The sequence below is a fragment of the Taeniopygia guttata genome, chromosome 5 (assembly GCF_048771995.1).
Source record: "Taeniopygia guttata chromosome 5, bTaeGut7.mat, whole genome shotgun sequence".
Classification (NCBI taxonomy): domain Eukaryota; kingdom Metazoa; phylum Chordata; class Aves; order Passeriformes; family Estrildidae; genus Taeniopygia; species Taeniopygia guttata.
The window spans coordinates 49,780,391-49,792,419 of NC_133030.1; the positions used below are offsets into that span (position 1 = coordinate 49,780,391).

At 45.0% G+C, this 12,029-nt stretch overlaps 2 protein-coding genes across 4 annotated transcripts in view; one reads left to right on the forward strand and one right to left on the reverse strand.

Annotated features, from left to right (window-relative positions):
• The first annotated feature begins 2,755 nt into the window (after positions 1-2,755).
• Positions 2,756-5,776, forward strand: FAM181A (family with sequence similarity 181 member A). Its single transcript, XM_002200166.5, has 2 exons — positions 2,756-3,227; positions 3,536-5,776. The coding sequence occupies exon 2, from the start codon at positions 3,597-3,599 to the stop codon at positions 4,464-4,466; it is 870 nt and encodes a 289-aa protein (XP_002200202.5). The 5' UTR covers positions 2,756-3,227; positions 3,536-3,596; the 3' UTR covers positions 4,467-5,776.
• A 1,053-nt stretch (positions 5,777-6,829) lies between these two features.
• The window catches only part of ASB2 (ankyrin repeat and SOCS box containing 2), a 47,310-nt gene continuing 42,110 nt past the window's right edge, over positions 6,830-12,029 (reverse strand). For all 3 annotated transcript variants that reach the window (XM_030274901.4, XM_030274900.4, XM_030274902.4), the window contains 2 exons: positions 11,746-11,899; positions 6,830-11,020 (listed from right to left, as the gene is read on the reverse strand). In XM_030274901.4, the coding sequence (XP_030130761.4) occupies positions 10,884-11,020; positions 11,746-11,899 (291 nt within the window). In that variant the 3' untranslated portion in view covers positions 6,830-10,883. The remainder of the gene's footprint in view (positions 11,021-11,745; positions 11,900-12,029) is intronic.

Consider the following 12,029-nt stretch of genomic DNA (forward strand, 5'->3'; position numbering starts at 1 on the left):
AGGTAATGGTGTGCATTTTGGTTAGTGGGTGTGCTCACATGGTCCAGGATAACCTAATGCTGGAATACCTTTGCTGAATGGACCCCTCAGCCTGGAAAAAAACTTTGTGAGATTTTGATGTAGAAGTGAGTAAAAGTTGACATCGCTTACAATTAGCGACACTTAAAAATTTTTTGCAGATATATTTGTGCAAGAAAATCTTCTTTCCTCTCTTCTTCATTTAGTCTCAAAGGAAATACTTCATTTTAGGAAAGGTTGGCTGCAATTTTCAAGTGAATGAATTTATTTTTGTGATTTACTTAAAAAAGGAATTAGAAAACTTTACATACCAAAAATTCCCAAGAAGCCAGCTGTCAGGAGGTGACATGTCGGATATGAAGTAGCTCTCCAGCTGGTCCCTGTCTGCATGCTGGGAAGGCATGTGGAGACATTTTTTCAATTGCTGTACTAGTTTGACATGTTCACAGTGGAAAATGATGTATCATTCTTGAGCCTTTGCTTGGTGGACACTTCAAAGTGCATTGGATCCTCATAGAGGAGCGCCCTATTGTTAATTGTTCCTTTCACATGTACATTGGGATGAACATGGTGAGAGCAGCGAGGAACAAAAGGGCTCCGGTGGCCTCTTAGAGAAAACCCTGTGCAGCTCAACCTGAGTCTGACCTTGAATGGGTGGGTTGCTCTGGTTTTTAAATCCTGCTTGCTGGTTCATTCCCCTCTGGCACCCCACTGTTACCAGCTGCAGGGGAATGGGATGGCAGAGCAGAGAGCAGAGCCCAGCAAGGCATGGGGAGCTCCCCCACCCCTGCCATGATGTGCCCAAGGAGCCACATCCTGCACGAGCATCCTCCTGGGAGAAGATGGGCATGGCTGTAGCACAGGAGCTTAGAATGGGCTTCTGCAGTGAGTGTGTTGGATTTGTGTGGATCTGTTGTGCCCCAATAAGCAGGCAAGTCACATCCACCCTCCTCAATCAAACCAACGCACTAGCCCTTAGGCCCAGAGCACAGCCCAGGGTTCTGGAGCCCCCATGATTTGCTATAGGTCTCATAATACATGGCATGAGTTTCCCAGGCCTCTGAGAACATAATTCATTAATATCCTGAGATAATCTTTGTCTCCCAGGCACCTGTCTTATCTCTCTATCTCTTCCTTTTTCCACCTTGGGAAACCAACTAGCTCTAGAGGGAGACTGCACAATGAAATGTGGTGTCCCAGACTGGGTTTAAAAGCCCAAGCACAGGAGTCAGTTTATTCGTGCAGAAAGAGACATGACCCTTTGGTGTGCACCTCTTTGAATGAGCTGGTCAAAACCTCTTCCTGCAGCCTCAGTTGCACAGAAGTGTCTGTGCAGGCCAGACACTAGGAGGAGAGAGGCACACCTACAAGTAGCAAATCAGCCACTGTTCCATAGCCCACTGTGGTGCCAGCAGCTCTGCAGCACATTCTGTTGCTGACCCAGGGTCCCTAGACCAGAAACACCTCAGCCTGGGCACCACCACATACAGCTCAGGCCAGACTGAGAGAAAAGGTGTGGACAGGGATGAATGCACCAGTAGTCAACTCTGAGGCCTCTGCCCAGACTTTCATATAATGGTATAGTCTGGATCTTGGCTTCCTCTGATGAAAATTGGATAAATAGAAATGAAATAAAATAACAGTCAGTAAAATGCATGTAAAATGTAGCTGTTTTCATCCCTCAGTGCTCAGGCCTTTGATGCCTTATGTCAGTAAAACAGATTTTGCTGGCGAAATATCTTGGACTTCAGTCCCTGCTTTCCTCAGCACACATCTGTTTGGTTCAGAGCTGGCAGTATCCCCCTGATGATGGGTGCACAGGTGCTGTCCCCCTATCCAGTCTTCCCATCTCTGAGGTACTGGGGAGTGGAGAGCAGGAGCAGAGCTTCTTCAGCTGTGGGAGGCAGCGGGTGCTGACTGGCATACAGGCTGCTGCCAGCTCTGTGTCATCAGTGCACACCAAGGGCACCTCTTCTGCTCTCCTTTCCTCCAGCTCTAGGTTTTACTGTGCTTTTAAGTAATTGTCACCCCTTAGGGACAAGCCTTCGAGAAGGCAGAGGGCTCGCATAACTCTGGATCAGTAAAGGAAGCAGTTCAATTAGCATTTCACACGCCTTTTCTTCCCTCTCTTCTTACCTTCCCTGCAGCGGGCATGCTTTCCCCTTAAAGGATTGTCCTGTTTCTGCTCCTTGCCAGCGTTGGCAGGGTGACAGTAGTCGAGTGTGCAAACTTGTGCTATTGTCCCCAGGCCAGGGGGAGTCATGGAGACCCACTAATATGACACAGGAAAATGTTTGCTGATGGCAATTCTATGGGCTTTGTCTAACTCTTTCTCCATCATGACGACTCGATTTAAGTCTCTAACTGTTTGACTACAGATGCAAGAGTACTATCCAACTCCATTCTTTTGTTCGGGTAGTTTGAATGGGTAATTCAGCTTTTGTGTAACTCAATTGAGGGGGCAAACATAAAGACAAGATTCTTGAGCGCTCAAGCTCCCTTTCCATGGATATCTGCACATCTCTTTAGAGATTTGTTCCTTTCCTACCTTTTTCTGACATCATCCTCTCCTTAAAAAAAAAAAAAAAGCTCCGATGGGGAACAGTTAAAAGTAGGCTAGTCCAGTCCCCCGTATTATATTGTCCTGTGCCAATGAAGCATGTTTAGTATCAGCCCCCAGACAGCTCTGGAGAATGCAGAGAAAAGGGTCTCTAAACTTTCCTAACTGATCTTCAGCATTTTTGCTTTGGATTGTGTAATTTTAAAATGAAAGGTTTCCATCGGGGTGAAGAGGATAGGGAGAATGGTAGAAATCATGGGGAAATGATTGTATTAATTAGCTGTCTTTCTGCGGCTGTCCCCATGGAGACAATTTGTGATGGCAAAGAATGCAAGGAGGGGAGGCTGATGCCTGATTGGGATGCTTTGTATTTGGCAAAGTGGCTTCTGATTGGCCTGGGAGAGCCCCGAACTCGCTGGAGTCGATATTCATTCAGCTTGCTCAAGTGCTTGCTAAACTACATCCAAACACTGGCGGGCCCTGGCTGCCTCCGCCGAGGTTGGCGGTGTGTAACCTGCCTAACGAGATTAGCGGGGAAGGGGCTCTCTCTCCTCTCTTCTCTCTTCTCTCTTCTCTCTCTCTCTCTCTCTCTCTCCCCTCCGCAGCGACGCTGCCGCCAGCACCGGTGAGAAAAGCTGCTGCGCGCCGGGTGAGTGTCCGTGCTCGCTTCCAGGGCGGCCACCCCGGCTTCTGTCCACCTAAGCGCTCTCTAACAAGATTAGGCGCTGAGCCGCTGGCGCTTGTGAGCCGGGCCCGTGCCGGTGTGTGCTGGGGCAGCCGTGCGGGGCGTGGGGCTGCGGGCACGCGTCCGCTCCGACGGCAGCTTCCCTGCGTGGAAGCGAGCTGACGAACCACTTGTTTGCGTGGCCGGGAAGTTTGACACGTCCTCCCTCCGTTTGCTTAGTGCTATTTGAACCAAAGCTTCTTGCTCAAAAGTCTGCCTGTCATTTTTCGCAGGTTTGCCTGAAGAAGGATTATAAACTTTTCATGGGAAACTCTGCACGGTGCATTCAGTGAGATGGCATCGGACAGCGAGGTAAAAACTCTACTGAACTTCGTTAACCTGGCTTCGAGCGACATCAAAGCGGCTCTGGATAAATCAGCTCCTTGTCGCCGGTCGGTTGACCACAGAAAGTATTTGCAGAAGCAGCTCAAGCGGTTTTCGCAGAAGTACTCGCGGATCCCACGGTGTCACCCCAGCAAAGCCCCTGAGTGCGGCTGGCGCAGGGGGGCAGAGGACCGGGCCCGCGGCCCCCAGCCCGAGCCACCTGAGCCCAGCCCCCACGGCGGGGCTGCCGCCGACAAGGTGATGCAGACAGCCGAGGCAGAGGACAGCCTCACCGGGGAACGGGTTTTGCAGGAACAAAAACCCGAGGCTGCCCGACCGGACCAGGTGCCCATGAGGAAGCGACAGCTCCCCGCGTCCTTCTGGGAAGAGCCGCGGCCGGCCCAGAGCCTGACGGCCAGAGCCTTTGCTGCCAGCCCTGAGGGGCTCCAAGCCCCCAGAGACCCTCCTCCCTATGAGGGGAAGAAAAGCAAAAGGAGCCCAGACGCTGCTGGCCCGGAGAGCCCCCCTGACACTGCGCCACATGCCGGGGAGAAGGACCCCGCCGGGCCCCTTTCGGGCCGAGTGGGTGCTTGGACCTGCTGCCCCTTCCCCTGCCCCGGGCCAGGCGTGTACCAGCCCCCGGGCGCGCTGCCCCCGTCGCCCTTCCCGGGGCTGGGGCTGTGGAGGAAGAGTGCGGCCACGCTGCCGGCGGAGGTGCCGCACTTCTGCAAGGAGGCCGATGGCCAGGGGCAGAAACTCTACAGGCCCATGGTTCTGAAACCCATCCCCACCAAGCCCGCCATTCCCCCTCCCATCTTCAATGTTTTTGGGTATCTTTAGCGGGGCGGGTGTGGGAGTCATGCCGAACACGACAGCTCCCGAGGGGGTTTGAAAGGCCCGGCCAGCTTCGGGCATGAGCCGCTGGCAGTGGCAGGGGAGGGCGGCCGGGATCACACCGTGTGCCTCGTGGGCGGGCTGCAGGGAGCTGGGAACTGCTGGGAAGGTACTTGGGCTGCACTGTCCTCTCCGCACACCGCGGTAAATCGGGAATAAACCTTGCGGAGCCGGTGGCATGGAGCATGACCAGGTCTCTTTCATCGATGGGCATTGTCTGAGCCGCGGCGAGCGGGGCTGCGGGCCACTCTTAGCCGCACTTGTAACACCTAGGAGACCTCTCCACGTGGGAACATCTTTCCGGGGCTGCCCTGCGGCAGCAGCAGTGAAATAGAATGAATTAAATGCATTCACAGAGTTTCTGTATTTTAAAGCAATTCCAGCAAAGTCAAGACATTCAGGCCATTTCGTTTTGCGTGCAAGAGACTGGGAGGGTGGTATTTGATATAGAAGCCACTTGTGATTGATTTAAGCTCTTGTTGTGTGTAAATACTGAGAGAATTAAAAGAGAAAAAATAAGGGAAAAAATAAGGTAATTTTATTTTGGTGATTCTGCAAATGCAGTCTTAGTTTTGCCCCACTGGGTAGACATGGGTTTGATTTGCAACTGGTGGGGAGATACGAGGACTGAAATCTCTGCCTATTCAAATTGATATAAATCAGAAGTGATTCTTCCAGGGCTAGGATATTAGCTAGTGTTAAGCTGGTGCAAATGGAAGCGGGTTGAATTTCCACATCAAAAATTGCTCTGCATCAACAGAATAAATGAGGGATCTTATTAGTTTAATACAAAACCATTAGGTGTGGTGGAAGGAAAAAGTATAAAATAGACTGCCTTGATTTCTGGCTGAGAGTTATCTTTTATTTTGTCTGATTTTAAGATGTTATCATAAGACCTGGCTGTTTTGCCTAGTATTTTTCTAAATTTTTTTTAAACAAATTGGCACTGGAATTTATTATGAAGTGTTTTAAGTTAGGTTTCTCTTAAACCCATGGAGAAAGTGGTACTAAGACACAGAACATGAAATACGAGATATTTAATACTGCAGGTGTATGTATCTATTTGGCTATACTGGAGTAAATCACTGAAGTCAAGAAAAGTATATTTTGGGACAAAAAGGGGCCAAATGATGGACATCCATGATTTCCCAGTGCCTGAACCTGCTGTTGCTGAAGCTAATGGGAACATCTCCCAGGACTCAATAAAAAGTGGCCTTGATTGGTTTGATCTGTGACTAGCATAGCTCTATATGACTCCTGATATCTCTACAAGGGAAAAAAACAGAAAATGCTTCATTTGAGTGCATTGTAGTAATTTAAAAAATTATCACCTGAAGTAATTGTAGAGTATAATTTTGTATCTTCTGACAGCCTTGGTATTATGTAACCAGGTACAACTTTTATTAGGATATGATCTACCAATGGGTAGCTCAGTTGGTTAGAGCCTGGTACTAATAATGCCAAGGTTATGGATTTGATCCCTCTAGAAATCATTCACTTAAGAGTTGGATTTGATTATTCTTGTGGGTCCCTTCCAACTTAAAATATTCTATGATTTGGCTCCCAGGCTGAAAATGGTTTACTCTTTCTTCAAACCTCACATACCCTACCAATGTTCACTTTTATGGAAACAATGTCTTTAGTGTGTGTAGTGCAGTGAACAATAGAAATAGAGATGGCTTTCATTGCTTTTTCCCTGCTATGGCACTTGATATATGTGTCAAGCCAGTACAGACTGTAGGAGAGAGAGCAGGAAATGTCTTTGGTAGCACATACTTGCAACTAAATGCAAGGTGTGAGGTGCTAAAGAGCCACTCTAGGGGTTAAAGACTTCAGGTTAGCTCTTGATCCAGAAGTAAAGATTGGAACATACTTAGATGCCTTTCCCTTTTTTGGAAAAAATCCATGAGGAAACTCCCTCTCCAAAAGGATTGTAACAGAAGCCAAAGCCATTGAAGTTAAAGGTGGGAGAACAACAGCTTTTAATTTACAGTCCTGTAGGTAAGGAATTTTCTTACATGGAAATGGGGGGCTTTTCTCACATCAGTAGCTCTGTGTTGCTGCCGTATTCCAGATGCAGCCAGATGCTGAACTCTGTTTCAGTACTATCAATACAGAGCAGCCTCCTTAGTGTTGGTCTGGATTTCCATCTGGGTGGCCAGACCAGGTCATGGAATAAACTACTGGTATTGCAGTAGTTCCTGTGCTTAAGTGTTCCTCCTTGAGTTCATTAGGGAAATTTCTAAGTGCTGTGGATCACACCAGAGTAAGGACTTCTGTTTAAAAATTAAAATACTTGGCAAAGTGAATAGCCTCTGTATAAATTTTATTTCTGAAGAAATCCAGAGGAAGAAGAGAGTTCAAACCAAGTTTCTATCTTTTGAATATTAAATTCCTTGTTTTATTATTTTACTTCTTTTAAACTCCATTTTATTTGAATGTATATTGCTGCACATTTTCCATTTAGTAGAATAGTGTGTTTTAAAGTTACAATGAAGGATTGAAACAGACCATTCTAAATGACCTCCGACTCAGGTGTTTATGCTCCTACACTCAGATTTAAACTAATGTTATTTTTTCAAAATCCTTTGTGACATGGAAGCTCCCCCCAACCCAAGACAGGCAGTGGCCCTTGCTGGGGCTTTGAACTGGAGCAGCAGTGAAGTAAAACACAAATGAACAGAAGACAATTGTTAAGTATATTCAAAATCCCTGAATGGGGATGTGTGAGACTTTCCAAAAGGTTTGCAAATAATAGCAACTCTGTCTCCTCTCTAGCAATACTTACTGTTCTCTCATCCCTGAGATTGACAATGGAATTATTAATTATTCAAGCTTGTATTGATTCAGAATTTTTCTGGATGTTTTTGTGTTTGGCTTGTTGATGGTTGGTGTTGCTATTCAGGACAGCTGATAGTCCTTAAGAATCTGCTTGTTTATTCATATGCTGTTTGAAAGATGGAAACATAACATTTGAGAGCTGCTATTTACTAGAACAGTGCAGATTTAAATTTTAAAAACACAATAGCTTTTATAAATATGGGAAGGGAGAGGTAAATGAAAAAACTTTCATACAAAAAGAAATAAAAAAAAATCAAAAAAGTGCACAAGAACATCAAGTGAATTGCACATGTTGCAGTAAAAAAAAAAAAAAAAAAAAAAAAAAAAAAAAAAAAAAAGAAGTAGTACAGTAACCTGGTCATGAAATATTCCTAGAACATTTCACATAAAGTCATCATCTCTGAAGGAGTCTAACTATCACACTCGGTGAAACAAGCCACTTTACCTTGCACTAGAATTACTGATCTGATTACAAAGCCTGGCTTTCCTGGGTTCTGGAGTATTTTTCTTTTCACAGTAACTTGTAGATAGATGCATAAAAGGCAGATTGAATTTGTGCAGATTCAGTATTGTGCACAAAAAAATATGTCAGTGACTGGAGTGGAGAGGTAGTGGGCTCCATTTCAGTGCAAATAAATGTAAACTGAGTATGTGAAGGTTTGCTTTAAAGATCAAGCAGAAAGGACTTAATAACATTGCAATTACCAGACTCCCTCTCTAATGTATAGACTCTTCTCACCTCAGTTTCTGAGCACAGCATGCACTTATCCTTCCCGCAGCTGTGTTATGTTCCCATCAGACCTGTGCTCTCTGGCTCAGTGACTCCTGCTCAGGACAGATCATTGCCAGCAACCAGGACATGGGTCTCCCAATAGAAAATAAGGTCTCTTGCTTGAAAGAAGAAATGGGCTTTCCATATTTATCTCATTCAAACCCAGTTTCAGTTTCTCCAAGGACAGAAAAAGAAATTGCTACTTGCTAGACTTTTGTAGACACAAAAATATTGGCTTGGGGGAAATTCCCAGGTTGGGATACTTATGAAATCCCACTTCTGGAGTTATTAATGTACTTGGTGATTGTGAGCCCTTCTACCTGCCAGGGTCTCCAGGACTGTCACTGCACATCAAACTCTGAAGTGGTCTCCACCAAGCTCTACCTGAATCCATCACCCTCTACAGCTCTGCTTGGTTACACTTCCTTGATTTCAAGGACTTCTGATTTTTATCAATGTAAGACCCAGACCTTGTTGCACAGCTTCAGAAAGTGAGAGATGCATGAACTCCACAGTGATTTTCTATCTCTCCAGGTTCTGCTTACCAATACAGGGCCTTCACTGGCAGAACTAATATTGCAATTTCTTGTTCCTTTTCTCTCCACCCAATATTTTTCTAACCTAAACCAATTCCCTGTTCACACTACAAGAGACAAGGGCAGGGATCTTAAACTGGCAGTAAAGGAAGTTACTGCGTGAAATTTCACCAGTGGATGAATCTTGCCTGACTTTCCAAAGCTTTACAAGAGCAGTGTTCAGTGTGAATTGAAACTCTGTTGGTTTTTCAATTTTTGCATTTTTAAAGGGGACAGCAATGGACAGAGTAAGCAATCCTGTAACCAATGCTTTTTCTGCTCATGTCCTGTCCCACAGGTGATGAAGACATTTCACGCAAAGTCATCAGTCTGTGTGCCTAGACAAATTGTATTACTTATATTTGTGCAACACACTTCAGTCCTGTGTTAAGATATAAAACTCCACACAAATAAAACTCAGTGCAATGTATTTTTCCTACTTAGATTTCTGTCATATTCCATGGATGGTATGCAGATCAACAAACAAAACCAGATCTGTAAGGTCTCTGGTGGGGACTCCAAGCAGACCATGATGCACAGCTCCTCTGCCACCTAAGGTAAGGAGTGTGCTTCTAGCATAAGATCTGCAAAGATGTAGTTCCAAATTTAGTTTCTTCCATTCTTTCTTAGGTCCCTAGTGAGGAATAAAGCACTCATCAAAGCAGTTCAGCAAGTCACACCTGTCAAGTGATCTGTAGTCTCTGCCAATAACTGTTCATGGGGTCCTTGGTCTCCCCAGCTGTGAGGGAATGTGACTTGTTAAAAACTTCAATAAAAGAATTTCACGGACAATTATAGTGGTTCAGCAGATAGATGGTGACTTGTTAAGCTGCCATAAATCAGTTGTAGATCTGAGCTGTAAATAGGTGACCTAATTTTCAAAGAAGCTGAGATAATAACTTTCATCAGTGTCAAAGAAAGATGATAGATACTTCAAACTTTCAAAGTCAGAAAATTCAGGGCTAAATTCTGAGATTTATTTATTCAGCCTCAGTAATATCTCATACTGAATATTATTTTCCTGGTTTAAGTTGAACAACACCTGGTGCAAGCAACTTGGCATTGCTTAGGCACCTGAATAAAGATCTGGACACCTAATTCTGGGTATTCGTTTCCATAAATTTTTCCGTTTGAATTCAATTATTTTGAAATAATTTCTCTTTCTTTCAGTCATGGTATTGTTACAGCCACAGATGTCCAAGGAGGTCGGAGAGGCTGGGTTTTATAGAGATAAGATCTTCTGGGGAAGGAAGAGAATAAGTTGGTTCAACAGTGTTGCCTCTCTCCTTCACATCACTCTCTGTTCCTACTCCTCTAGGGCTCTGCTCTGTTCTGATATCAGCTTCATGAAAGCATAAATCTACTGTTTACAGTGCAGCTACTTCTAATTTACACCAAAAAAACACAAAGAGCTAAGGGTTGTTTTCAAATCCCCAGTCTAGGAAATTCTCTCATGCAAAATTTCACTTACTTCCTATTGCAAATACGATACATAATGAACTGTATTCACTATTTGCAAATACAATTCTTCCATCCTCCTTAAATAAACGTTTCCTTGACTTTTAAAGGATTCGGTATTTCTGGATTTTAGTCTATTAAAGAGTTCTGAGATTTGAAGGTTCATAAATCAAGTCCTTAATAAGAAAGGTACAAAAAAAGAAGTAAAGGTGTTAGCAAGGTGGTGTCAAAATATCAGAGAATTAGCAACTAACACAGAAAACCAAACAATAGAATAGAAACTACAATAAAAATCTCAGTTGGTGAAGGTAATGTGATTGTTTTCCCAAACACATTGATTCTTGACAAGTTCTGAATTGTGACCACGGTAAGGATGCTAAGCTCCACCACAGCTTCAGGACACTTTTGAGTTCCTGCTCAGCACTTCTTTGCTTCAGCACTATTCATTTGTCAGTATTGCCTTTCATCTCTTCTTTGCAGACTAAGGTCTGAGGTGAATTGTATGTGTTTTCTCTTGAAAAACCTAACAGCAGTCTCCTATGTTAGCTGTCTCCTCCATTTTCTTCTCACTCATGCTTGAAAAGCACATTTCTCTTAGATTAATCATGGGAGGGTGCTTGACCGAGCCAGCAGCAATTCCTCCCCAGGGTGCACCTATGCCATGGGTGACACTGGGTGCCACGTGGGGAAGCTGCTGCGTATCCAGTGTGCCTGGGCTCACTGCGAGTAGTCGTGCTGTAAGTACCGGATCAGTCTGTCTGGCAGGGGCAGGGTGTCGAGCAGTTTAATGCGGTTTCTTCCAACCAGGCTCCGTACCTTGATGCGGCAAAGATGGGAAAGAGGCCGTGGAGGTTCTGAAAGACAGGCGGGTCAGAAACATGAGCAGGACAGGTTTTAACTTGAGAGACTTGAGCTCAGCTTGGGCAGGACAGTGACAGGAGGAAAATGGGAGGAGGAAGAATGAAAAAATGTTTTTTTTTCTGTAATGAAGGGATAATAAGTCTGGGATTGGTGGCAGAACTCTGAGGCATGACATGGGGAAGGATGTGGGCCTGGAGGATAGGGTGCTGTACCCATCTTAGCCATAGCAGTGGCTTTCTAGGATGATTTAAACAAATCACTTCAAAGTGTTCAGCGTTCCCACTGAAAATAAATGCAATTGCTACCAAATTTAGCTTGGTGCCAGAAAACTGATTCTGATAATATCTATGAAAGACTTTTTCCTGAGGAAAAGGATATTAGGAGAGTGGAATATTAATAAAAGCTTTAAAGGCCACTGTTGCCTGCTAGGCTGCTGTGGAGATGCCCACCTGTCCTGATCTGACTGAACCCCAGCTACATCCAAATGTGCATTTCTGCACTGCTGTGCTCATTCCCAGTGGGTCAGATCAATGGCTGTTGTGCATTTCATACCTCAGGGCCAGTGACACCCCAGAAATTTCTGACTGGTCAGTCACAGAAGGGAAATCCTTTCAAGGATTTCAAGGTTATTGGATGAATACTAAGAGGAGATGGTGACTGGGGTTTTGAATCCAACAGTGGGAGTATTTGTGCCAGAATCTTTTCTGGGAGACCATACCTGCTTTTTCTTTAATGACAGCCCAGTCCTCATAGCTGTCAATATGCTCCTTGAGTCGGGAACAGAGCTGCACATTACCCACATAATCCAGAAGAACATCGATGATCGGCCCAGCCCAGCGACTTATCTCTGGAGTAGACACCATTTCACAAAACTTCAAGGAAAAACAGATGGACTACCATCAGTGGGACATAAATGCACTTGTGGAAACAGCAATTGCAATAGCCCTGACAGCTTTGATGGTACCCCGCTCCTACCAGATGTGAGGGCAATCACCACAAAAC

Coding starts and splice junctions, on each gene's coding strand:
- FAM181A (XM_002200166.5), top strand. CDS start 3,597: ATGGCATCGGACAGCGAGGTAAAAACTCTACTGAACTTCGTTAACCTG.